General features: G+C 43.9%; 1 protein-coding gene across 1 annotated transcript; it reads right to left on the reverse strand.

Annotated features, from left to right (window-relative positions):
- Nucleotides 1-260: 260 nt before the first annotated feature.
- Nucleotides 261-27,982, reverse strand: COG4 (component of oligomeric golgi complex 4). The gene is made up of 19 exons (XM_005862638.2): nucleotides 27,725-27,982; nucleotides 25,707-25,789; nucleotides 24,888-25,002; nucleotides 23,060-23,234; nucleotides 22,075-22,268; nucleotides 19,467-19,572; nucleotides 18,799-18,956; nucleotides 17,337-17,392; nucleotides 14,690-14,823; nucleotides 12,493-12,611; nucleotides 11,777-11,943; nucleotides 10,859-11,024; nucleotides 6,691-6,753; nucleotides 4,308-4,424; nucleotides 2,351-2,443; nucleotides 1,519-1,602; nucleotides 1,221-1,322; nucleotides 987-1,115; nucleotides 261-794 (listed from the first exon to the last, which is right to left on the reverse strand). Exons 1-19 carry the CDS (start codon nucleotides 27,881-27,883, stop codon nucleotides 660-662), a joined length of 2,355 nt encoding a protein of 784 aa, XP_005862700.1. The 5' UTR covers nucleotides 27,884-27,982; the 3' UTR covers nucleotides 261-659.
- Between the last annotated feature and the right edge of the window lie 12 nt (nucleotides 27,983-27,994).

Here is a 27,994-nt window from a genome sequence, read left to right on the forward strand (position 1 = left end):
GGAGGAATTCCCACCTCCCTGGCACTGTGGGAAACTGCCTGGGGATGATCCAGCTTCTGGTGCTGAGGGCCCAAGAGGGGAATGAGGGTCCAGGGTCAGGTGAGTCACCAGCTATCAAGTGGGTCCTGGCAGGGGCTGTGTGCCACTCTGGCTGTGGGAGGAGGCTGAGGCTTTAGGTTTTTGCCTTCACATTTCAGTGCAACTGGTACATCTGTCTTGCCCTGTAGCACCCAGCCCTCCCTGAAAACAGCACACTGGCATTTCTCCGAGGAGTCTCTTTAATCAGAGTGGACATAGTATCACACCCTCTTCTCGGAGTAAACCTAATTCTCTAGGTCCCCAGATGCACCCACATCCTTTAGGGCTGGCAGTCCGTTTGCTGCAGTGTCCAGGGGGGAGCACGACCACCTTGGAGAAGGCTGGCCTGCGTTGACTTGCCCACCAATTAGGAGCCCAGGGAGACCCGCCCCTTGGTGGGGAGAGGCTACTCCCAAAGCTCGGTCTGAGTGCAGAGAGTGGAGTGAGTCCGTGCCTTGTTTCCCTGCTGCCAATGGTGGAACAGTCTGGGCCGTCCGAGCTCTCCTCACGCCAGACAGCCTTGCTCAGCTCCTTGGCTGTGGCCACTTAGTGTGACAGGCCAGGTGGGCTCACCCTGGCGGCTACAGGCGCAGCCTCTTGATGTCCTCATTGCGGAAGTCTATGCGTAGAGCCAGCACCTGGCGCACTTCAGCGGGGGTGAGGCGCCATGTCAGCGGGCCGGAGTTGGCGCCCCAGTAATCCAGAATTTCAGTCACCTGTGGGAGAACAGCCAAGTCAGCCAGGAGGGGGCTATCCTGAGGAAGGCCTTGGCTCCACCAGGTTCAGAACAGTGGAGCCCAGGAAGAAGGTGCCTGGCAGGGCTGGGCTGCTGGCGTTTTGGGGGAGTGGCTGGCATCCAAATGTGGTCAGACACCTTTCCCTGCTTAGGCTGAGGGGACCCCACATACCCGCTCCAGATTGAGGATTGTAGCCATCTGGGAGAGCCGGGCAAACTTGTCTCGGATGGTCCAGGTGGTCACCGTGGTAAGGTAGGCAATGAGTGACCTCAGCTCCTTGTCAAACTGCAGACCGCCCAGCTGCAGGGGAACATAAGCCCAGTCACTGTTCAAGGATGCAAATGACAGGCCCCATCTTCCTCAAAGGAGAAACAGAGCTGGGGACCCGTGCTCCCTTGACCTTACCCGGTTGAAGGTGGATTTCAACACCACTCTCTCCAATTCGACTGCAACAAAGCTGGTCATGAGGCTGGTCAGATTGTCATAGATGACTGGAGACAGGCCGGCCTACACACAGAGGCCAGACATCAGCGGGAGCCCCCCTATCCCTCTGCCTACGCAGTGGAGTTTTTTGGGGGTAAGGATAGTCACATGAGGCCATCAAGGAGTGTTTCTACAGGCTGGGACTTGGGAGGGCTTTCAGCCTGCTGATTTGGGCAGTTGTGGGTAATTCCATAAGCTGGTTGCTAGGACCTCTGCTCACCTTAAACTCTGCCATTTGCTGCTCCAGGTTAAGGATAAACTGTTGCACCCAAGGGTCATTGGCCTCATAGTCATTGAATTCTTCCTATTGTTAGGAAGCAAGACGGGTCACTGGGGGCTTCTCCAAAAAGAACCATTTACACCCACCCACCCACTTCCACCCTTCTAACGGAAGAGGTTCTTCTTCCCTGGTAGCTTTGACTCATCCACCTTAAAACCACCTTGGACATCGCAGCAGGCAGTGACTGCTGCTACTTCTGCACCACACTTCCCACTGGCAAACGGCCCTGGCCTATAGCCATGGCCCACACAATATGGTAAAGCTCCTGGCATTTTACTCTTGCAGGGGTGGGTGGAGAATGTCTGGCCTGCAGGCCCTATAAGGCCTGAGAAATCATTTAATCTGGTCTTGCTAAGGCATTAGGGGTGAGTTAATTAAATGCTTGACCAAATATAGCAGGCTAATTTTTAAGTGGATAATTCTGTATGGCCCACGAATGAAGTTATAAATATCCGAATGGCCCTTGGCAGAAATAAGATTACCCACCCCGGTCCTATAGGAATAATATCCTTAGGTTAGAAAAAGAAAAAAGAGCCTCAGTAAGAGGATATGTCAGGTCAAGGCAAACTCCCTTTAAATGTTTGAGCCCTTCTGACTACAGGAACAGCCTGTTTCCTGGGAGGAACCTAGGCTATAGGGGTGAGGGAAGTGGGCTTGAGAAGAGTGTGAGGACTAGACTAGTCTGTTTAGAAAGTTCCACTGCCCTCTAGCTGGGGGGGAGTGGAACAAGAGGGTAATCCTGAGCTTGATGGCTGCCTGTGGTCAGACTTACCTCCTCAATGTTGTGGGAAACAGAGAGAAAGGTGTTGATCCAAGGCTGCACCTGTGGCTTGATTGCTGTGTTGTTTAGCTCTGTCAGCCCTTCCTGCAAAGTACAAGTATCAGACTCAGAAGGCACCTACTCCTTTCCTTTCTCCAGCTCCATCCTCGACTGCCAGGACATTCTTCCAGCTCTGAGACTATCTGCAGGCCTTGTTTGAAGTGTAACAGATAATGCTGACAAAAGAGGCCAGTTCCTTTCCAGATCTGTGCCAATTCAGGTCCAGGCCAGAGATAAGGCCTAGAGCAGTGGTTCTCAACCTTCTGGCCCTTTAAATACAGTTCCTCATGTTGTGACCCAATCATAAAATTATTTTCGTTGCTACTTCATAACTGTAATGTTGCTACTGTTATGAATCGTAATGTAAATATGATATGCAGGATGGTCTTAGGCGGCCCCTGTGAAAGGGTCGTTCGACTGCCAAAGTGGTCGCGACCTACAGGTTGAGAACCGCTGGCCTAGAGGATGGTGTGTACAACAAGCATGTCAAACTCAAAGGCTAACGGTCCAAATAAACAAGGCTTAAGTTTATGTGGGCCACCAAAAAACAAAAGCTTCAATTTTCATAGAAATGTAGGTTTATTTCGATAGAGACATGCTGAATACAAAGGGCTGAAGTAAATGAGTAATCGTTAACATAAAATAATAGAACATTTTAATAAAAATTAATATTTTTTCTTGAACATTAACTTATCAGACACTGAATAATTGCAAAAATTAATACGTGTAATGCAAATAAACCTATTTTTCTTGTTCTTTGCAAGCAAAATATTTCCTGTTGCGCACACCAAACAAGTCAGTACAAGATTAATGACGGGGCAATCAGCTGCTAAAATATTCGCTGCTAGTATTAGTGGAGGAAATGGTGCACCTGCGAGTAAGGCATGTAAATGTAATGACATGATTATAATAGTCATTAGCGAATGTTGTAATTCGGTATTTTTAAAAAAATATATTTTATTGATTTTTTACAGAGAGGAAGGGAGAGGGATAGAGAGTTAGAAACAACGTTGAGAGAGAGACATCGATCAGCTGCCTCCTGCACACTCCGCACTGGGGATGTGCCCGCAACCAAGGTACGTGCCCTTGACTGGAATCAAACCTGGGACCCTTCAGTCCGCAGGCCGACACTCTATCCACTGAGCCAAACTGGTTAGGGCTGTAATTCGGTATTAATAATTATGTATAACAGGATATTGTAAAAATTAAGTTACAAAATTGTTATTAAAATGTTTCTTACATACCGTTATAATGGCTGGGCCACAAAAATATTCATTGTGGGCCACATGGGGCCCGCAGGCCGCGAGTTTGACATGCTTGGTGTACACACTCAAAAGAAGAGATTTCTGGCCCTGGCTGGTGTGGCTCAGTTGGTTGAGTGTTGCCCTATACACAAAGAAGTTGCCGGTTTGATTCCGGTCAGGGCACATGCCTGGGTTGCGGGCTCCATCCCCAGTAGGCCAATCAGTATTTCTTTCATTGATGTTTCTCTCTCTCTCTCCCTGCCCACCCTCTCTAAAGTCAATAAAAAAGTTTATTTTATTTAAAAAAAAGAAAGGAAGCGATATGAGTGCCCAGTACTAGGCAGCACCTGTGACTAAGGCCAAGCAGTGGGTCTAAGTAACCATGTGGTTCCATTCCTCAGAGCACCTTTCTGAGGGCTCTTGGCACAGTGGGGCCAAGTACAGATTCTAGGCCAGAATGCTAGCTGGTCACTGTGACAGTTGCATCGCTGAAAGACCAACGGGGCCTTTAGTCTCAAGGGATTGCATACGTTCAGTGGCTTGCATGCTATTTCCTCACCCCTCCTTCCTGTTTCTTTATACACAGAGCCCATGGTAAGGCAGTAACAATCTCTTCCAAGCAACACAGGCAGAGGATTCAGCCAGTAGCTGAACCTGGGGCTTACCTGCAAGAGATCTTTGAACTTGCTGGACACGGCGGCCAAGTCAGAAAGGCAGCTGTCAAACTTGGCCTGGGCCTGCTCCCCACCAATGCCCTGGCTGAACAGCTTGGTACAGTCACTCTAGGAGAGAACACCCAGTTTTCAGGCTTCTGAGCGAGGGCCACGGGCAGTGGGGAGGGCGGCAACATGCAACAGCCATTTCTCCTGCTCTAACCTTCTCTGGGAACAGCTAAGGCCGATCCTAGGCACGAGTCCTGAGTGGGTTTCAGAAACCTAGATTCTATCCTGGTGGCTAGCCACTTGGCTCCCACTTCCCCTTTTGTAATCTGGGGGTACCAGTGTTAAGGGATGTGAATAAGAAACACAAAAACCAGACATCTTTTCATACCTTTAGAGACAGACATTCCTAGGTTCAATTCCTGGCTTAGCCACCTATTAGTTGAGTGACCTTGGTCAGGTGATTTAGTTTCTGAACTTCAGTTTCACTGTCTATAAAATAAGAATACAAATCCTGCTTCCTTGGTGGTTGTGAGAATTGGATGAAATGATGCACAAAGTGCTTAGCCCAATGCCTGGCACATAGTAGGCACTAAGGACATATCAGCTATTGTTATATTTCTAATTTTAAAATATTATAGTCTGGCAGCCCAAGGGAGATCATCATGAACAGAGCTAAGATTCAACTGCTTACCTTGTTCTAAGCATTTTATTTTTATTAAAGCATCTATCTTATGAAGTAGGTACTATTATTATCCCTGTTATACGGATGAGGAAACTGGGGCACAGAGAAGTTATAACTAAAGCCACGCAGCAGTCAGTTGAAGAGCTGGGATTCCAGGTGGGAACTCTGGCTTCAAAGCACTTGTTCCAAATCCCCACACTACAGCCCAGGTGCACAGCACTCCACAGGGGGAGCTGCTTGAAGCTCACCATGTTTGGGTTGCAACTGCTCACATTGCTTGTAGCCTCCTTAGAAAGCCTGTGCTGCTTTGGCTACAGCAGGAGCAGCATTGTGGGAGAGTCGTAAAGGGACAGATCTAGAGGGCAGAGGCCCTGCATTCCTACAGCAGCTCCAAGCTTTACTGTTAGCTCTTTAACCTCATCTGTAAGATGGACATCATGCCGCCTGACCTCATGGATTAAGGACACATGTGAAATGCAAATCCAAAGGGGGTAGGATTTATGGGAATTGCTTTTAGATTTTTGCTATCCTTTTTTCTTTCACTTGGCTAATTCTATCAGTTCAGTTCTGAATGCCTAACATTTCCTAAAATTTTATTTCAAAATCCAACAGACTAAGTAAAAGACGAAGTCAGGAATATAAGGTGCCATGACTCAGAAACAATGACAGTTACCTTGTAGAATACATACAGTGTGATAGACACTATGCTATTGGTACTTTGTATCACTCTCATCTTACCCAATTCTAAAGCCCCTTTTGGGATACATTCATCATCTAGTCCAGTTTACAGTACTACTGTCACCTCCCATCTGACTGTTCTCCCTGAGTCCCAGAAACCCCATCAGCTACTGGGCCCTCTTCCGTGTGCTGGCCCCCAGCCTCCTCAGTCTGCCCAGCCCTGTGCATGTGGAGCCTGTGCTTCTGCAGCAGAGCTGAGTACAAGTGCATGAGGGAGGAGGACCTTGGCCTCCCTCCTTCCCCAGAGGCAGAGTTGGCACCTTGTCCTCTGACACTTACAGTGACTGCTCCATGCTGTTATTTGTAACTATTAATACAATTTACTCTTACTGCATCCCTCTCACGTACTAGGTGCTTACATTACCTTGTTCAATTCTCACAACCACCCTGGGGGGCAGAGATCACTCTCCCTGTTTTACAAATGAGGAAACTGAGGCTCAGGGAGGGAACAGAACTTGCCTGAGGCTGCACCACGGGTCAGTGGTCAAGTGGAGATTTGAACTCAGGGGTGCAAACAATTTTCACTATACTATGCAGCCTTCCTTTAAAAAATAGTAACAGCGACCAGCTTTGTACAAGGCTTGGTGACTCTATCTCATCTCAATCTCTCACATTTACAGAGGGCTTTATCACTTTTATAGTGTTTTCAATCATGGTTTTTGATATGCCACCCAACAAACCCAAAGTAGGGCATCATTCAATAGATGAGAGAACTAAAGCTTTGGGAGTTAAGACACTTGTCCAAGGTCACATGCTAAGTATGTGCTGGAAGATCTAATCTGAATTCTGATCTTCCAGATCTTGGGCCAGAGCTCTTCCTATGGTCACACACTAGTGAACCCCTCCCGTGCTCTGAAGGAGAGACTGGCTCAGTGCTGATTGCCACAGTCCCACCAGGAGGAGTGCACAGGGCTCCCTCCCGGGGAGACTGCAGTGGCTCAAAGCAGTAGGCAATTTCCTCTGTACCTCCAGCGTCTTCTTCAGAGTAGAGATGTTTTCACTGCAGACTTCCACGTTGTTCAGAGTCACCTGGGAGATGAGGACAGAAGAATGTGACTTCCTGCTCCCTGGTGTCTGTACCCACTCCAGCGCCAGAGTGGCTGACAGCTGCACTCCTGAGGCTCAGATGAGGGCTGAGAACTGTCATCAGGCAGGGCCCTCAGCTCTCAGGTTGGGCAGAATAGTGAGCCAGCTTGCTCTTTCTCCTGGTCCTGACACCAAGGCAACAAAGCCAACCTGACTTCAGAGGCAGTGACCCAAGGTTTCAGGTCTTTTTTCTCCACGTTTAGGCACACAGGCCTGGGAGATATCCTGAGGCTTCGAACCTCCAGGTCCAGGTCAGTGATGCAAAGGCTGACACTCATTAAAGAAATCCTTCCTGAGCCCTGGCACCCAGGAGGCACTTTCTCATACAAATACCCTCTAAAAACAAGTATTATCAAGCCAGCTCATAGAGAGGAATAGACCTTCTCAGAAGATGAAATGACTCACCAAGGCTAGTCAAGAATTCACTCAGCAAATATTTACCTAGCACTGGCTACCTGCCAGAAACTGTCCTAGGCACCAGGGAGAAAGCAGTTAACAAAACAGACTAAATTCACTCCCTCACAGAATTTATATTCCAGAAGGGAAGTCTGATAATAAATATATGTATTTTATAATGTCAGGTAGTGATAAACTCTGTGAAGAAAAGAAAGCATGGTAAAGAGAGAGGAACTCAGAGAGTGACAGACCACAGAGCTAGAGCCGGGATAGGAGCCGAGGACTCCTCTCATAGTTCAGTGGACTTTTAAGAGAGGTGCAGAAATATCAATCATATAAACCAGCATGTGTCAAAGTGATGATTAAGGCATGAATTGCTATGGCCATTTTGAGGAAAGAATAAACGTTTTGGTCTGAGCTCTTCAGGGAAAGCTCCATGGCAGAGTTGTTAACTGAGCTGAATTTAAAAGGCTGGAACATAACTGACAGGAGATGACGGTGAGTACATTTCTCCACCCCCACCAGCCCCCTGTCCAGTTCTGTATCTTCTTAATGGTACTTAGGATGACCCGATAATGTTTGTTTCTTGCCTGCCTTTCTCACTAGAATGACAGCTCCCTAAAGACAGGGATCTTGTCTGTCTTCTTTACCACTGTGTCTCTAGTAGAAAACCGTGCAACGTAACTTTCCTGATGATGGGAATATTAGAAATCTGAACCGTCCAGTATGGTAGCCTCTAGCCATGTGTGGCTATTGAGCACTAGAAATGTGGCTAGTGCAACTCAGGAAATGGATTTTAAAATTTAAATTCACAAGAAAAAGCAAAAAAAGAAAAGAAAATTCATTTTATTTATTTTATTTTTTTCGTCACCATTTATCCCCCTGTACGCTTAAAATTTATATTTAAATAGCCACATGTGGTTAAGAGCTACCGTATTGAGCAATGCAGCTCTAGAACCGAAGACAGTGCCTGAAGTTTCTCAATAAATATTTGTTGAATGAGTGAATGGAGAGGAAATAACATAAGCAAATGCAGAGTGGCAGAAAACTCCAAAAGGTATTTAGGGATCAGCAGAGTCAGTGCACAGACAAGTGCAGGAAAATGGTAAGAGGTGGGTAAAGTCAGACTGGCACTTGGGTGCTCTGCTGTCCTGTGGACAATGGGGTGACACTGAGGATTATTTAAAGCTATTATGAATGGCACATGAGCACAGCTGTGGGCTGGGAATACTAACCTAGAGGCTGTGTGGGACAGAGATTAAAATTTGAGAGGATCACACTGCCTTTGAACTGGTGTGCTGGTGGCATGACCAGAAGGCAAAGGTGATGTAGAGAGGAACCAGTTTTCAGGAGATAAGTCGGGAGCTTCAGGATTTCAAGGTAGAAGAAGACTCCCAGAGCCTCAGGAGATTGAGGGTAGGCCACCCTCTTGTCTCCTGAGAATGCTCCCCTCATCAGTGTCCTGCAGCCAGTACTGAAAGGTCATGCTGCTGACAGTGCTGAGGCTGCTTCCACTGTGATGGATAACACGTAAGGCCTTACATTAGCATGCCACACGCAAGGCTGCTAACATCACCAGTTCCAGGGAATTCACTGTCATGACCGCTCAAGGATTAAGACAACAACATAAATGTTTCTAAGACATTTAAGGGCACCAAGAATAATCTGTCATGAGGGGAAAATGGATTTGGGTTCAAATGGTATTGATTTTAAAATTTCCTTGTACCGACAGCCCTTGTAAGCAAGGACTCACTGGGCTTATCCCAGCTCATGGTGAATGATCTGTCAGCACCGTTGGGGATTTCATCTTGACAACCAAATGAATCAAGGTGACATAAGAAATAGGCCCTGCGGTGGGAATGGTGACATTTTAAGTACCTGTTGTCAGAAAAACTAGAATCCTATTACCAAGCATTCAGAATCACTTCTACTTTTTTTTTAAACTTACTGATTTTTTTTTTGAGAGAGAGAAAGGGAGGGAGGGAAGGAGAGAGGGAGAGGGGGAGAAAGAGAGAGAGGGAGAAACATTGATTTGTTGTTCCACTTATTTATGCATTGATTGACTGATTTTTGTATCGGGAATCAAATCTACAACCTTGGCAAATCAGGACGACATTCTAACAACTGAGCTAGAGCTATCCGGCCAGGGCCCCAGCATCACCTTTTTTTCTTTCGTTCTTCTTAGCATCACCCTTCTTATTGGCCTTATTTTCTGGGCCCTCAAATAATGAAACTGTCTGAACAGGAGCAGCCAAGGCACAAACGCACAGCCTTTAGCCTAATGGGGCCTGTGGAGCTGAGTGGGGAAAGTAGGACGAGAGTGGCAGGATGGGTGAGATTCAGAGGGCCTTCAACAAACCAGCCGGCAAAGGTGGCTAGCTTTGCTGAGGTAGGTATCAAGGAGTCGTTTCTGAGCAGAGAAATGAAAGAATGAGATAAGTTCTGTAAAAAATGAAATGGAATGTAAACAAAATGAAAATTTAAGTCAGTCCATGATCATATGAAACTGGCTGCCAGGCATTTTGGCAAAGTTCTCCAAAGGCACCATACTCAGAGGCAACGGTTTCTCTGAACTAATACTCTTTTCTGGCAACAACCATGACATTCCAGATCAACAGAACCCATGCCCAGGGGACATATTTTCAATGACGGGAAGAGAGTGGGGCTGCCTAAAGAGCCTCCACATCTATCTGAGGACTAGTACTGTGGGTTCCCAGGTAGATATTAGCATGTTTAGGTTTCTGTCTGGAAAGTAACAGCTCTGAACTCTTGAAAGTTAAGAATCTGAAAAGCTAAGGTCCCTGCTTCCAGAAAAAAATACATACATACACTTTTACATCTAACCCAAGGGTGTTCATAGTCCCTATCTGTATGCTGATTGAGAGCTCTGCTATTGGATGTTTCCTTCAGCCTCTGACCCTCAGGGTCCAAGAAGACTAGAGTCTGGCCAATGTAAGGGTGGAGCAAAGTGACCTCTCACAGTGCTGTTCCATTCATGCCAAAACAGCAAGTGCCAGACAAGTCTGGATGTGAGCTCAGGACTCATCTGTGCTTTTTGGCTCATTACACACTAGGTGCGGTATAAATCCTTTCATCTTTCCACGTTTCTCCTTCGCCAGCTGTCACACAACTGAAGACTCACTGCTTCATCACATCTGTCATTCTGGGAGGCTAAGGGCTTCACTAAGGTCACATTTCTGAGGACATTGAAAGCCTAAGAAGTGTGCTAGAAAAGCAGTCCTGGTAGGCTTGAAGATTGGCACCCATCCCATCCGTATTGGGGGACTGTCTTCAGAGGAGCCAGCTGGAGGCTTGGCACATGTTCCAGTTGGTCCTGTGGCAAATGCAAGCCAAGCTCTAAGTGGAGCCCTGAACAGTGGGGTAGTGCTCTCGTGGATGAGCACTCCAGAAAGCTGAGCACCCAGACTGCAGGCAGGAAACAGTGCCTGTCCTGGCTCAGGCTCCTCAGAATAGGCCCCTGGGTAAGACATGGTTTCAGAACCTTCTAAGATGAGCTGTCCTTAAAGGAGTTTTCCTTCTACATAGACACTAGAGGGAAAGTCTCCAGCTGAAGGTTATACTGTAGCTTACACGTCATAGTTTTACCTCTTGAGATAAACCAACCCAGCTCCCGGCTGGTGGGGCTACCTACCAGGAAGGACAGCTTGGCCTCGTCAGTGCTCTCAATGCCTTTTGTGTCAAATTTTCCCTGCTGGAGGCTGCTGTGCATGATGTTCACGGCACTCGTCACCCCACGCTGGATGTCCTGCAAGGTGGTGGCCGGGAAGCCCATCCGCAGCTTGTTACACAGAACGTCCCTAGGGGCAGAATGGCATATGGGGGTTGATGGGGATCGACAGCGCTCAATCTGGCCTCCAGGACAGCAGAACCAGAGGGCCCCCTACCCTGAGCCATCAGAGTATGACCAATCCTTGAGATGACTGTAGGAGGCCTTGGGCAGCCAGGCATGGTCAGAGGCCAATACCCCTCGAGGGTACTGATGACAAAAGCACCCAGAGAAGACTAGCTAATCCTCAACTTCCCATGAGGCTCTCAGGTATCACCACTGAGTTCCAACAAACTCAGAAGTTCAGCTTAATGAAAGGCTGTCAGTTCAGGACTCTAGTCCATATTTCACCATGTATGAGGTGTGGTATCTTTGATAAGGAATGGAATCTCTTTAAGCCCCAGTTTCCTCATCTATAAAACAGAGCTAATAGCTCCTACCTCACAGGGTTGTTTTAGGACTGAATAAGAGCAGGCAATCAGCACAGTGGCAACTATGTAAATATTACAACTACTGCCTTCATCTGAACTGCCTGCTGTCTTTCATGGGACTGAGGGCCAATGACCTCTCCAAGCTAGTATGGGGAACACTGACATTGGCCCATAAGATATCTGGCTGCTGTACAGCTGCCTGGAGCCAAGGATGTTGTGCGATGGGTAAGAGGTTTATCCTGTATAGAACTAAACTATTATAAGGAAAAAAAGGAAGAAACAAATGGGCCTCAGAAATGAATCACAATTAGGACCTTCCTGCCTCCTAGAAATGAGACAGCACCAACCATACCTGAAGTCCGACTCCAGCTCTGTGGTGGCGAGGTTGATCATCGCACAGAGACAGTCGATGCTGGAGCTGGACAGAGCCCGCCCAATGCACTTCTTAACAATGTAGAAGACATCGTCCACCATGCTGGATGTCAGCTGGCCCTTCTCATAGGTGTCCAGAGCCACAGCCTACCCAAAAGGCAAAGCACCCAGTAAGGGCCCAGTTCTACTTGTCACAGTTCGAGATGGTTCTGGAACAGGCCCTGGCTCTGCTTCCTTTTCTATACCTTGTCCATATTTCCCCCACATGGTTTACCCTGGTCAACAGCTGGTGTGGATATCCTTATTAAAAGAGCTCACTTCCCTATTGATCACTTAGGAAATTAAGTATTTAGGGCCTCTTACTTGAGGACAACTATTACCTGAGGTGTAAGAGATCAGGAGAGGCCCTTCTTCCCCAACACTCCTCACCACAGACCTCCAGGGAGGCCGGGGACAAGTAGACGCCCTGAGGAGTGAGGTGTTCTTTTTTGATCCTTGGGAAAGAAGTCCCACCTGGATCTATGAAGAGCATGACCATTCCAAAGCATAACCACTAACCATACAAAGTGGTGCCACTCAATCTGCAAGGGTATTCTCAAAGCAGGACCAAGAAATATGACATGCCTTGGCCATTTCCTTCAGCCTGGCTTCTTGGACAGGAAGCCCCATTTCCAAGGGATGTGTCCTCTGCCCTACCTTATTCACAGTCTCCCTCATGAAGTACTCCTCCATGGTAATATACAAGCCAATCAGCTCCTGCATGGTGCAGCTCAGCAGGCAATTGTTGAGGAGTTTGTCCAGATACTTCTGGTGCTCTAGGGGACAGCCAAGAAAGAACACTCACTTTTCTTCCTCAAGGAACTAGATCAACCTTTTTCATTTTTCCTGGTTCCTTTCTAGTCTTTATTCCAAATTTGTACATGATTTACATGGTTACAATCACAGTATAGATAGTTTTGTATTGTGCTTTAATAATTATAAATATTTACAATGTTTCTTCATAGCTTTTTTCTTCTTTTAGCTTACTTATTTTTAATGACTATATTTTATCAGGTAGAGTCTATATTTTTAAAAACTACTCTCCTATATTGAGACACCTGGGTTACTTATTACAAACATTTTGCCAACAGAGATAATTAGAGATCAGAGTGATTGCAGATCATAGCGAACATTTTTGTACAAAGCCCTTTTTACTTCTTTTTCATTATTTCCTTAGAAATAGTAAGACTCAAAAGATGTAAATTTCTAGGGCAAAGAATGAAATATATTGGGTATAATACATTTCATTCTCTAAACCAGTGAATTTTCTGTGATGACAAAAATGTTCTTTATCTGTGTTGTCTAATATGGTAACTACTATTGAAGAATTGAAATGTGGCTAATATGAAATTTTAAAAAAATATATTTTTATGGATTTCAGAGAGGAAGGGAGAGAGAGAGAGAGAGATAGAAACATCAATGAGAGAGAATCATTGATTGGCTGCTTCCTGCACGCCCCTACTGGGGATCGAGTTCATAACCCAGGCATGTGTCCTTGGTCGGACTCGAACCTGGGGCCCTTCAGTCCACAGGCGGACACTCTATCCATTGAGCCAAACCAGCAAGGGCACTAATCTGAACTTTTAAATTTTATTTCATTTTAATTCAATTTAAATTGTTAACACGTGGTTGTGGTACTACATTGGACAGCATAGCTCTGAACAATGACAGTTATAATTAATAATAATGAGTCCCAAAACTCCAAATAAGGCCCAAAATACCAATTCAACCTCCTTTAAACACCAATTCAAGGCAATGCCAACTGGGCCATATAACTAGTTCCTCTGCTATGTATTATTGGTACAAATCATGCAGAATGCTGGGTTGGTCTCAAGTGTCCAGTTTGGGGAATTCTGTAATACTTGCCTAGCAGGAATTAAATGTTCTTAAAAACCTGGAGTAAATTTATAAATAAAATAGAACTGTGGCACACTTTTTAAATGTATTTATCCTTTCAAAAAGTGTGACTAAGAGTACTGAGAGATATAGTAAAAGCCTTTCTTTACACTATATACTCTTTTTAAAAAGAAATATTTTTATTGATTTCAGAGAAGGGAGAGGGAGAGAGAGATAGAAACATCAGTGATGAGAGACAATCATTGATCGGCTGCCTCCTGCACATCCCCTACTGGGGATGGAGCCTGCAACCCAGGCATGTGCCCTTGACCATAATCGAACCTGGGACCCTTCAGTCCATAGGCCGATGCTCTATCCACTGAGCCAAACCAGCTAGAGCTACACTATATACTCTTTTTGTATGCTCTTCCTTTATACTATATACTCTTTTCTCAATATTGTACTTCAATACTATATTAAGGTGTAATGTATGTACCATAAAATTAACCAATTATATGTATACAACTCAATGTTATTTTTTAGTAACTTGATAGAATTTTGCAACAATTGCTACAATCCAGTCTGGAATAATCCTATCATGAAGTTCCCTCCCCTCCCCTCCCCTTCCCTCCCCTCCCTCCCTTTCTCCCTCCTTCCCTCTCCACATCCCTCCCTCCCTCTCCCTCCTTCCCTCTCCACATCCTTCCCTCCCTCCCTCCCTCCCTCCCTCCATCTATCATGTGTGCATATCACCTATTTAAACATCAGTCCCTAAACTGAAGCTGGTAAGGAAGCATGGTGTGGGGAAAATAGCACAGGAAAATAATTAGACGGCTTCAAAGGCCCAGTCCAATTCCAAATTCAGTTAAGTCTAGATTTTTCTCCTGGGAGTCAATTTGCCCATAAACCCCCAGATGCCAACAAACCCGTCACTTCTTATTAAGAGATCTATGGCTTAACTATGCACAACAATAACCATACCCCAGCCCTCCCAGGGAATATGGGAAATTCCTTTTACCTTGCTTTACTTCTTCTGAGGCCATGGAGTCCCCCACCTCAAAATCAGAGCTGATCCTCTTCCTGAGGAAGCTTAAATACAGCTCACTGCGGGCGTTCATCAGGGTAACTTCAGTCAGGATGGGGTCCAGTTCCCTGAGACACATGGAGCAGAAGAAATCAGCAGGACACTGGGTTCCTTCAGACAGAATAGCTACAGGGCAAACATACTCCAGAACATCCCCTCCCCACTGGGTCCAGAAGGTCTGTGCCAGATGGTCATCCTGGCTCTGCTGACCCAACTATAATCAGAGAGAGCTGTCAACCACATATTCCACTTACACATTTCACCCAAATCACTCGGCCCCTAAAATCCTGCCAGGGCTAAATAAGAGACTGGGAGGTGTGTTTTTGTTAGCAGTTTGAGTAAAAATGATCTATGCCTTATGTGAGAGAAAACAAACCTTCCCAACCTCTTATTTAGCTGTGATGAGATTTTGGGGGGTACCATTAAACTACCCCACACCCATTCATCTACTCATCTGAATAGCCAAAACAATCTAAGATAAAAAAGTTGGAGGAATCACACTTCCCAATTTCAAAACTTACTACAAAGCTACAGAATTCAAAACAGTGTGGTACTGACATTAAAATAGACTGTTAGATTAATTGAGAGTCCAGAAATCTTCACATTTATGGTCAACTGATTTCTAGGGAGAGTGTAAAAAACATTCAATAGGAAAGGAATAGTCCTTTCAACAAATTGTGTTAGGATAACTGATACGTGTATTTTAAAAAATGAAGATGAACCACTATTTCAGTTTATATACACAAATTGACTAATTTTCCACTGAAGACCAAGAGATCTTTTCAAGACATAAATATGGTCATATCATAATCAAGATTTCCATAGCTCTTAGGATACAAGACCTGGAATGGCCTAACTCTAACAACCTCTTCAGATTCATCTCACGTCAGGTTCTCCCCAACTTTCTGCACTTCAACTACAATGACCTTCCTTCACTTTTTCAAACACACAGGGCCTTTTGCACACACTTTCCCTGTTCTACGTGGAACACTCACCTTATTCCTACTTATTAAACTCAAGGTCTCAGATCTAAGGTCACTGCCTCACCATTCAATAGGAAAAGAATAGTCCTTTCAACAAATTGTGCTAGCATAACTGATATGTGTATTTTAAAAAATGAAGTTGAACCACTACTTCAGTTTATATACACAAATTGACTAATTTTCCACTGAAGACCAAGAGATCTTTTCAAGACATAAATCTGGTCATATCATAATCAAGCTTTCCATAGCTCTTAGGATACAAGACCTGGAATGGCCTAACTCTAACAACCTCTTCAGATTCATCTCACGTCAGGTTCTCCCCAACTTTCTGCACTTCAACTACAATGACCTTCCTTCACTTTTTCAAACACACAGGGCCTTTTGCACACACTTTCCCTGTTCTACGTGGAACACTCACCTTATTCCTACTTATTAAACTCAAGGTCTCAGATCTAAGGTCACTGCCTCAGGAATTTTTCCTTGAACTTCATCAGCTTAGTTTGTATCCCTTTATTACACATTTTCCTGTCCCCTACACTTAACATATCACAGTGGTTAACAGCATGACCTCTAGAGTCAGATTACTTGAGGCCTTTTGCACACACTTTCCCTGCTCTACGTGGAACACTCTTCACCTTATTCCTACTCATTAAACTCAAGGTCTCAGATCTAAGGTCACTGCCTCAGGAATTTTTCCTTGAACATCAGCTTAGTTTGTATCCCTCTATTACACATTCTCCTGTCCCCTACACTTAACATATCATAGTGGTTAACAGCATGACCTCTAGAGTCAGATTACTTGGGTTCTTTTCTTGGCTCTGACACTTTCTAACTGTATGATCTTGGGCAAGTCACTTAACCCTCTAGGCTTTGGTTTCCTCATCTGTAAAAAATGTTAATGTATTAAATCAGCGATCCTCAACCGAGGGTGATTTTACCCCCCAGGGAAAATTTGGCAGCGCCTGGAGACATTTTTGTTGGTCATAACTGGAGGGTGTTACCAGCAGCTAGTGGGTAAAGGTCAGGGATGCTAAATATCCTATAATGCACAGCCCAAATGCCAATAGTACAGAGGCTGAGAAAGCCTGGATTAAATGATTGAATATTTGTTAAGTGCTTAGAACAATGTTTGGCATATAGTAAACACTACAGACCAGAGATGCCACAAAGAAAGAATGAGGTTTGTTTTGCTCACTTTGCTTGCTGCCATATTCCCAGTGCTTGGCACGTAATGTGTACTCAGTAAAAAATTGATTGAATGAATATATTTTTATGTTTGGATTTTCTTTTAACAAGCATATATTATTTTTATTAGAAAAGTTAAAAATCTTAAAATTTTAGGATAGTAGTTGCTTTTGGGAGAGGGGTGGAAGAGAGTCACTTGGGGACTTCAAAAGTACTGGTAGTGATCTATTATTCTTTATGAACCATATAGGTTATATATGTGCTTTTGTTTGTATGATATATTCCATTAAAGAAAACCAAGAGTCATAGATAAATATTTTTAAAACATAGACCACATTGTAACAGAGTAGTGTATGAATGATACACGATTGCCAAACCAAACACTTATGGGCTGAAGAAAAGAGGACTATTACCTTGGTTCTATTTTTTCTGTTGTAGAATTTCTCAAGTTGCTCTGGACATGCCGGAACTGCAAAACACCACATATAAGAGTGCTCTTCCCCACCCTCCTTGTATCTGCCTTTTGCTGGTCACTCCAAACTTCTGGCATACAAGAATGTTTGGTTAGTGTGCTTAACAGACACGCCAAAAGTAGGCTTTCAGAATGATGAGCCAAAGATTTTTTGATTTAGATGGTAATGCTCACCTCTATTATGGCATTGATTTTTACTTTTTGACTGTATTCCCCCATTCAATCTTGGCTGCCACAATCGGACGGACAGAATGTTCAAGGACCCTTTTTTCTTGCATCTGCACTGGAACCTTAGCAGCAACATATTATTGCATTTAAAAGTGATGCTAGTGGTATGCCAAAGGACTACTGTCTAGAGTCTATAGGACGACCATTTCTAAGTCCTATTCTTTACTCTCTCTGCTCAAACGAATGGAGAAATAAAGTTCTGAAAAAGCAATTGTTATCTTTAGCACTTAAGGGAACTAAGGAGAAATGTGTGACACATTACTTGACACTTCATAGAATCTTCACAAATAAAATTCTCATTGTATCACTAGAAAGCACAGTTGCACATTCTGTGATAAAGAACTGGTGTAATGTTTCTGTTGTGTTCCTTTTAGGAACCACATATAAGAGTGCTCTTCCCCACCCTCCTTGTATCTGCCTTTTGCTGGTCACTCCAAACTTCTGGCATACAAGAATGTTTGGTTAGTGTGCTTAACAGACATGCCAAAAGTAGGCTTTCAGAATGATAAGCCAAAGATTTTTTGATTTAGATGGTAATGCTCACTTCTATTATGGCATTTATTTTTACTTTTTGACTGTATTCCCCCATTCAATATTGGCTGCCACAATTGGACAGACAGAATGTTCAAGGAACCTTTTTTCTTGCATCTGCACTGGAACCTTAGCAGCAACATATTATTGCATTTAAAAGTGATGCTAGTGGTTTGCCAAAGGACTACTAGAGTCTATAGGACGACGATTTCTAAGTCCTATTCTTTACTCTCTCTGCTCAAAGGAATGGAGAAATAAAGTTCTGAAAAAGCAATTGTTATCTTTAGCACTTAAGGGAACTAAGGAGAAATGTGTGACACATTACTTGACACTTCATAGAATCTTCACAAATAAAATTCTCATTGTATCACTAGAAAGCACAGTTGCACATTCTGTGATAAAGAACTGGTGTAATGTTTCTGTTGTGTTCCTTTTAGGAAGCCTTTTCCAGTTCCTCTTCAATCTTGTACTGAGGTCATCACCATCATGACAACACCTCAAGCCCTGATGGGCAAGATGCAGGCCAGTCTGCATTCAGCCTTTATTTTTCTTCTGTTCGCATCTCTTTTCTCTTTCCCCCTTTATTCCATTTGGTGTCCCTGGTGAACACTGATTCCAAGCCACCTGTAGCTTCCCCTGCTCACCTGCTGGTGGTAGTTCCTCTGCTTGATGAACTTGTTTACCACCTTCTCCACCTGCCTGTCACATTCCACCTGCAGATACTTTATCAGGGTATAAAGTTTCCCTGGCCCATAATATGTCTCCACTATTGGTTGATGAGTTTCCACAATGCGGGCAATCCCTAGAGAGAAGAAAGAAAGCGGGTTGGATTCCAAATGTTCTCTCATATAATAAGCTCTTTTCTTCCAGCCAAGGCTGACCCAGGTCTAACTCAACCCCTTTTGGATGTTTCACCTCCCCAAATGAATACAAACGGTTCTTGTCAGTGCTAGAATTTGCTAAGCAAATTTGTCTGTTAAATATGCTCTGTACTTGGTACACCAGCAGACATTTCCTATGTTATATTGACAATTTGTACAGAAACATCTTTAAAAATCAGTATTGCTCTCTTCCCAGTAATGTATTTAAGGGTTAAATTTATTCTTAGAGTTTGGTCTTGAGGGCAAGGAAGGATCAAACTAATCTTTGCTAACCTGATGTTGAATTGGGAAGTTAATTCTCCAATAAACCAGTATGCAGTAAGTTACAGGATTAAATTAAAGGCATTAGGCTAGTGGGGAGAGAAGAAACACTAGGATGCAGGTGTTAGGATAATGTCTACCATCTCCCTAGAGTGGGGAAAGAGGCTTGCCTTCAAACAGGAGAGTGAGTGTATCTGCAAAGATGATTGCAGCTCTTCGATCACTCATGTCCGTCTCTAGTACCAACAGCAGATTTTCCTCAGCTTTACTGGCAACCTGAAAAAAAAAAGAAAATCCACATACATTTTCCAGACCAAAGGCTGGTCTCAGTTTCCCAAAAGGATTTCCCATTGCCTTTCTTTTTCCCATGTTTCCCCTGAGAACTCTGGATTGTCTAAGCCTCAGGCAAGACAAGGAACTTGAACTCAGAGGTATAAATAATGCTTTTCTCTTGCATGAAAATATGTTCTGCCATTAACCAAGGGAGAGAGCCCCCAATTTCAATAATCATTTGAAAGTGTAATTCTAACTTATCATTAATGGTGTTTTATTGAGCAGGACAAGGAATCTGGGCACTGCTGAAGGGATTTTTATTTTATTTATTTTTTAAAATATATTTTATTGATTTTTTACAGAGAGGAAGAGGGAGAGGGATAGAGAGTTAGAAACATCGATGAGAGAGAAACATCGATCAGCTGCCTCCTGCACACCCCCTACTGGGGATGTGCCCGCAACCAAGGTACATGTCCTTGACCGGAATCAAACCCGGGACCCTTCAGTCAGCAGGCCGACGCTCTATTCACTGAGCCAAACGCGTTAGGGCTAAAGGGATTTTTAAAGGATTAAAAGTAGAAGCTATTTCGAGGTCCCAGATGGCAAACTACTGATTATAAAAAAGTACTATAGCCGAAACCGGTTTGGCTCAGTGGATAGAGCGTTGGCCTGTGGACTCAAGGGTCCCAGGTTCCATTCTGGTCAAGGGCATGTACCTTGGTTGCGGGCACATCCCCAGTGGGGAGTGTGCAGGGGGCAGCTGATCGATGTTTCTCTCTCATCGATGTTTCTAACTCTCTATCTCTCTCCCTTCCTCTCTGTAAAAAATTAATAAAATATATTTAAAAAAAATTAAATTAAATTAAAAAGTACTATAAAGCCTTGGCCAGTGTGGCTCAGTTGGTTGGAGCATCGTCCCATACACCAAAAGGTAGCGTGGATCGATTCCCAGTCAGAGGACATACCTAGGTTGTGGGTTTGATCCCTGGTTGGGGTAAGTTTAAGAGGCAACCGACTGATGTTTCTCTCTCACATCAATGTTTGTTTCTTTGTTTCTTTTCTTTCTCTCTCTCTCTCTCTCTCTTTCTCTCTCCCTTCCTCTAAAATCAATAAACATATACTCGGGTGAGGATTAAAATCAGTAAATTTAAAAAAAAAAAAAAAAAAGTAACATAAAGCAGTTGTATTTTATTTTAATTAATTTTTTTAGAATGGATAAAATATAAAAAAAGAACATAAAGCAGTTGTATTTTATTTTAATTAATTTTTTTAGAATGGATAAAATATAAACCCTTAAATGTTCAAAAGGGACAAAGGAATGTTTGGTGAAAAGTGTCTTTTGCTCTTACCTATGTCTCTTGTCCCCTAATTACCATCTTTAGAGGTGATCACTGTTAACCCTTCCAAAAATATCCCATGCTTATACAAGCATATATCTTTACTAGAGGCCTGATGCATGAAATTCGTGCAAGAGTAGGCCTTCCTTCCCCCAGCTGCCGACATCGGCTTCCCTCTGGCACCCGGGACCCCAGCTTCCCTTGAAGCCCCGGCTTGGTCCGGAAGGATGCCCAGTCTAATTAACATATTATGCTTTTATTATATAGGATTGCTATGGCCCTCATTTTAAACAGGAATGGTAGCATATTGTTGTTTAACTTAACAAACCACATACGTTAGAGAGTGAAATATGTCAGCATATATGGAACTGTCTTATTTTTCTTAATGGCAAATTAGTGTCTTATTATAGAAAATTGCAGGGGGAGGGACAGGATGCACTGTGACATATAGTTTAAAAAAACAAGCCCTGGCCAGGTGGCTAAGTTGGTTGAAATGTCATCCTGTTCACCAGTGGGGGCGCATACGAGAGGCAACTAATCAATGTTTCTCTCTCTGTCTCTGTCTCAAATCAATAAAAACATATCCTTGGGTGAGGGTTAAAAAATATAAATAAATAAATAAATAAACAAACAGACAATAGCTTCTGCACACATGCCTCCTGGGATTTGCTTCTTTCCACCTGAGGTGGGGGAAGAGGGCTAAGACTTTAATTGGAGCTTGCTTCTTTATCAGGATTTAACCCCAAGTGACCTAATCTGCTTCATGCTATTGTGGCTTATTTTGAAACTCAACCCTACTTATGAAGTCTTAAAAACACTAACCAGCAACTCAAAATGCTCTTTAAAGAAGCCAGTTCCTGGCTGACAGTTTGAAAAGGATGAGTCAACTTGTCAGAGAATTTGCATTTTAATTTTCCTATACTTTCACTTGGTCTGTTGGACATAAATGTGCATCAGCAGATGTCCACACCGGGCCTGGCACACAGTAGACTGGAAATAGATAAATGTGAATGAACGCATGCATTCAGTCCTGCCAGGCTACTGCAAGAGCAGGAAAGGGGAGTCAAATCCAGAGGCAAGAAATTATCCACTGACACTGGATCTCCCCAGTGCTCCAATCTGTAGGCAGAGAACCATACCATTATCCTGCCAAGAATCAGGGCCATACCTGCTTGCAAAGGTATTCTGAGAACTTGCTTAATCCGTCTTCATGCAAACCCAGTAGTGGAAAGATCTTGAAGAAGCGCTCCACCTGGGGCAGATCCCCTTCCTTAGTGGCAATAGCAAACTTCTCTGTTACAATGGTTTTGAGACGCTGTTCAGCTTCCTGCAGCAATTTCAGGTTGGCATCAATCATGCTCCCTGTGCAAAGGAGAAAGTGAACATTAATACCACTTAGTCTGTGCACCACTTTTCTTTTCTTTTTGTTTGTTAATCTTCACCCAAGGATATTTTTTCCACTGACTTTTTTAAAAGTATTCATTAAAAAAATGTTTTTATTGATTTCAGAGAAAAAGGGAAAGGGAGAGAGAGAGAGAGAAACATTGATGTAAGAGAGAATCATTGATCAGCTGCCTCCTGTACTCCCCACACTGGGGATCGAGCCTGCAACCTGGGCATGTGCCCTAACCAGGAATTGAACCAGTGACCTCCTGTGCATAGGTAGATGCTCAACCACAGAGCCATACTGGCCGGGCTCCATTGACTTTTTAGAGAGAATAGAAGGGAGAAAGGGAGAGAGAGAGAGAGAAACACTGATGTAAGAGAGAATCATTGATCAGCTGCCTCCTGTACTCCCCACACTGGGGATCGAGCCTGCAACCTGGGCATGTGCCCTGTCCGGGAATCTAACTGTGAACTCCTGGTTCATAGGTCAATGCTCAACCACTGAGCCACGCTGGCTGGGCAGAATTTAGTTTTTTAAGTAGGCAAGTGGAAAGAACCCACTGGCTAGAGAACAGATTTGCATTCAAATTCCTTTTCCGTAAAATAGGAATAACAACACTGCCCTGGGATAATCTGGGCCCATAGAGGGTCTATTGCCAAACAAAAAAATTTCCTGCCAATAGATGCCCTTCTCCTGCTTGAGTGTGCCTAGCTCAGATTACAGATGCTTATAAGTTAACTAGAAATCAACAGTTTGGGATGCTGACCTTCTTTCCCCTGTCGGCTGAGCTCGATGACTGACTTGTCCAGGCACAAGTAGCGATGAATGTGGGCTGCAGCCTGCTCATAATCTTCATTCCTCAAAGCAGTCTGAACTCCATCCATGCAGAACTTCAGGTCCAAGATATCGTCAGCTCTCTGAATAGCTTGATAGAGGCGGTTCTGCAAAAAGACTTGGTGCTCAGCAACAATGTCCTATTTCAAAAACATCTCTTCAGAAGATAGAAAGATTCAGGGACTAAATCTGGCTAACCATAGGTCCTTTTCAGTTCTCACTGGGAAATTAAAAACACTACCACTCACAAACTGTTATTGCTAATGATCAAGACCACTGACAAGTAGCATGCAATTTAATTTATGTGATCAGATCATTCAACTAATGGAAGCAAGAATGGGGATAATCCATATTTTCTTTCCTTTTTTTTTTTTTAAAGCTGTTCACACCAAGCAAACAGGTTTTATTTTTTATATTTTCATCTACTGACTTGTAGAGAAAGAGAGGAAGGGGAAGAGAGAGAGAGAGAGAGAGAGAGAGAGAGAGGGAGAGAGAGAAGTGATTTGTTGTTTCACCTATTTATGCATTCATTGGTTGATTCTTGTATGTACCCTGACCAGGGATTGAACCTGCAACCTTAGTGTATGGGACAAGGCCCTAACCAACTGAGCTACCCAGCCAGGTGATAATCCATGTTTATATCTGGCTTACATTTGACATTTTTGAAATGTGACATTGTAAACCAAGTTATAAAGTAAATGAAAAATGTAGAAACTAATTTTCTAGTAGAATGAGCAAGAATGTTTAATAGTAACCTTTAATATGGGAGTTGGTGGCTATGTGGCTTAGCTTTGTGGTAAGTTATGTTTAGAGAATCTGAACACACAGATCAGGAAAAGTTATACTATTTCACAGGGCAAATCAAGGCTGGGAATGATTTGTTCAAGAGCACAGACTCCGCTATTCTTTCAATACAGAAGCCACTAACCACAGAACTTGAAATGTGGCTAGTCCAAATTAAGCTGTGTATGTATAAAATATACACTGGATTTAAAATATCTGATTATAATTTTATGGAAATTACATATTTAAATGGTATGGATATAATGAGTTAAATAAAACATATTTCAAAAATGATTTTCACCTATTTCTGTTTTACTTTTCAAAAATGGCTACTAGAAAATTTTAAAGTCCATATGTGGTTGGTATTAAATATCTTCTTTTCTAATCATTTTTATTTAATTTTCTTGTCTAATTGCCTGGCTAGAACCTCCAGTGTGATGGTAAAGAGAAGCAGCAAGAGGTGACATCTTTGTTTTGTTTCTAATCTGACGGGGAAAGCAACCAGTCTTTTACCAATAAGTATATTATCTTTGGTTTTTCATAGATGCCCTTTATCAGGCTGAGGCAGTTCCTTTCTATTCCAAGTATTTTGAGTGTTTTGATACGGGGTGTTAAAATTTTGTAAAATACTTTTTTTAGTCTATAAGATGATCATGTGTATTTTGTCTTTTCCTATTGATATATTACATTAATTTTCATATGTGAAATCCACCCTCCAATCCTGAGATAAATCCCACTTGCACATAGTATGGTCCTTTTTATATGTTGCTGGATTCTGTTTGCTAATGTTGTTGAGAATGTCTGTCTATGTTCATAAGAGCAATTGGTCTGGAGTTGTTTTCTTTTGTTATGATATCTTTGTCTGGTTTTGGTACCTTACATTAGATTTCTGTTGGCTAGTGCTGCTCTAATTTCTAGTGTGGTGGCTTTTCTACTGTCTTCTACTAACTCAAACATCAACACCAGAACGGGATTACCTTAGCCAGGTCAAGCTGACGAACTTTGCTGGACACATTCTCAGCGAGGCTGCAGGTAAAGGTGATCATTCCAGCTAGCTGCTTTGCATCACCTTCAATCAACTGCAGGTTGGGACTGGAGATCCACATTGTCAGCACACATGCATGCACAGGGGCAGAAGGCAGTAGTAAAAGATGGGAAAAATCTTTTTGAGGATGGAGACCAGGTCTTTCTACTTCTTTTGTACCTCCCCACAATTCTTAGCTTAAATCACTCTACTAACAGTTTTTCCCCCAAGCGTGTTTTACTGTAAACTCAGGCCTATACTTTAAAGACACCCTTAAATAGGTACTGTCAAAGAATGAGAGAACAGATCCTCCCAACTGTTTTTTTTCTCTCTTTATTTTCCCCATCACATTTATCTCCCCTATACCCTCTTCAAGTGAGCATAAAATGTATTAACCAACAATCTGAGAGGATGTTATCAAAGAGCAATTTTTATGACTACACAACGTTTGTAACAACAGTTCTCAAACTTGAGCCACGCACCAGAGCCTCCTGGTACGCTTACTGAAAAACAGATTCCTGAACCCCCACCCGAGTTTCTGATTCAGTAGGTTTGGGGTGGGGCCCTAGAATTTGTATTTCCAACAAGTTTCCAAGTGATGTTGGTAATGTTGGTACTGCTGGTCAAGGGCACTCTGAAAACCCTTGAGTGTCCACTTTTCCTTGAAGTAATGCTCCTGTTTCACACCCAACTGGCATTTTGTAACAGAGAGGAAACATAACGTATCCAGTGGACCCTGTTGTAGAGTAACTCCTGGGAGATGGAGACTCACCCCATCCGATGGAGAGCGACCATTTTACTTTCAATGCTGTTTTGCTGTTCCAGAAGAGCATCCAGCTCTCTTTCCACCACTTTCTGAAACACAAGAAGCATCCTGTCATTGGGATGCTCAGAAGGAATCCCAAGTTACCTAACCCAAACCCTTAGCGGAAGGATGAAAGCCATTTCAAATGTCTTCTTTCCTCCCACACGACTCTTCCAGGATATTAACAAACAACACTTAATTTTTGCAATGACCACACTGCATAGTGATTATTATGTATATCTTATTTCATCTAATAGATGAACACCACAAAGGCGAAAACAAACCTTTACTCAATGTCGGTAGCATAGTGCCTAACACAGGAAAGTCTTTAAAACAGCGGTTCTCAACCTGTGGGTCGCAACCCCTTTGGGGGTCGAATGACCCTTTCACAGGGGTCGGCCTAAGACCATCGGAAAACACATATATAATTACATATTGTTTTTGTGATTAATCACTATGCTTTAATTATGTTCAATTTGTAACAATGAACATACATCCTGCATATCAGATATTTACATTACGATCCATAACAGTAGCAAAATGACAGTGATGAAGTAGCAACGAAAATAATTTTATGGTTGGGGGGTCACCACAACATGAGGAACTGTATTAAAGGGTCGCGGCATTAGGGAGGTTGAGAACCACTGCTTTAAAATATAATGGCTACACCAACGCAACTTCCAAAGGGGCAGTCACAAAAAGCCTCTTCTTAGCGTGTAATTCTTCCTCAGCCACGCCACTTCCTGCATTGCCTCAATTAACGTAACCTTTTTATGCTTGAGTCTCCTCTCCCTAAAATAGGAATAGGAATACATATCTCACGGGACTGTTGTGGGAGCCAAACGAGGTATCACACATAAAGTGCGCGGCTTATGGATCAATAACAGCTATTCCTAGCAGCCATGCATGTCTGTGAGAACAGTCCAGCAGGACTGAGACGGAAATTCCACCTTGACAGTGATCACATACAAAGTCAGCACCAACACTACTGTTCCGCCTGCAAGACTGACTTTAATTTTCTCCCAAAGAATCGACTGCCCCGATGAATGCAAGCTGAGGAACGTGACGTCAAGAGCGCTTACATTTCCTACAGCGCGCCTTGCTGAAAAACCTACCCGAAACTGCTGGAGCTGGTGCAAGCTAACGCTCGAACATACTAAGATGTCAACGACTGCTCCCTCCACTACCCGCCGAGGCTGGACCCGCCTTCTGTGCGCAGCCTTATTTACAATACGTTTGGTTTTAGGGAACAGCTACTCAATTGTTAGATCAGGGCTTTAAATCTTTTTTTCTTTTGACTGGCACGGCACCCAGCTGACTTTCAGAAATGCACTGACAGCATCAGGTTGCCACAGGCAAGGGAGAGGCCGAAAGGAGGTGAAACGCCGCGAGCTGGAAGGGATCCTGGCGGGATCGAGGCCACGCCCCTCACCTGGCCAGCCGCCGGGGGTGCCAGAGCGGAAGCGGCTTGTCCAAAACCTCAAGCTTCTACCAAGCTCTGCATGAAACGCTAAAATTACACCCCCCACCCCCCAATCATTTTTCTGCAAGAGGAAGTTTTAAAACGCTTCCCCTTTATTTGCAAATGACCGCAGGCTTCAATGCGATAACAGGGTGAAAGCATGTCATGGTTAAGCGAATGCAAGACAACCTTGATTCTTATTTTGAGAACCAGGCGGATTGGCACAGACTCTCAATCTAACTTGCATCCCGCGGAGAGCAGGAGGCACCTCGTTTTAAAGGGAAATCAATGGGGGGTGGGGCGGTTCGCCCAGATAACAGGGAGAGCAAGCTTGGGGCATCAGACTGAGTGGAGGGAGATGGCAGGTCCCGAGAACCACTCAGCGACGTTCCTGCTTCTCCAGTAGGTGCTTTTTCTGTTTCCCTCGGCAAGGAGAGAGCTTCCCACAGCCCAGATTTCCCGACTGACGGCTCCTACGCCCACTCCCCCTGGATGCTCCAGGAAAAAGGCTCGGCCCTCCCACCTCCTCGCCGCAGAGCCGTTCGTACACAGCCTCCAGCTCTTGCAGCTCCGTCAGGGAGCGAATGAGCTCGGTGGAGATTTCGGAGCAACGGCCTCCTCCCACTCCCTCAGGCGGCGGAGGCGCCCCTAACAGCTTCTGAGGGGAACTGAGGTCCGCCATCTTGGTTCCGAGTCCGTGTTTCCGGCCCCGCGAGGCCCCTCTCCTCGTTGGCGCGCGGGTGTTTGGGGCTGCCTACGGAAGTGCCCGAGAAACTGATTTTTAAAAAATGTT

The sequence above is a fragment of the Myotis brandtii genome, unplaced genomic scaffold (genome assembly GCF_000412655.1).
Source record: "Myotis brandtii unplaced genomic scaffold, ASM41265v1 scaffold165, whole genome shotgun sequence".
Taxonomy (NCBI): domain Eukaryota; kingdom Metazoa; phylum Chordata; class Mammalia; order Chiroptera; family Vespertilionidae; genus Myotis; species Myotis brandtii.

Coding starts and splice junctions, on each gene's coding strand:
- COG4 (XM_005862638.2), bottom strand. CDS start 27,883: ATGGCGGACCTCAGTTCCCCTCAGAAGCTGTTAGGGGCGCCTCCGCCG. Junction 11,025..11,776: donor GAGCTGGAGTCGGACTTCAG/GTATGGTTGGTG, acceptor TTCTGCCCCTAG/GGACGTTCTGTGTAACAAGC. Junction 1,323..1,518: donor AGCAAATGGCAGAGTTTAAG/GTGAGCAGAGGT, acceptor CTCTGTGTGTAG/GCCGGCCTGTCTCCAGTCAT.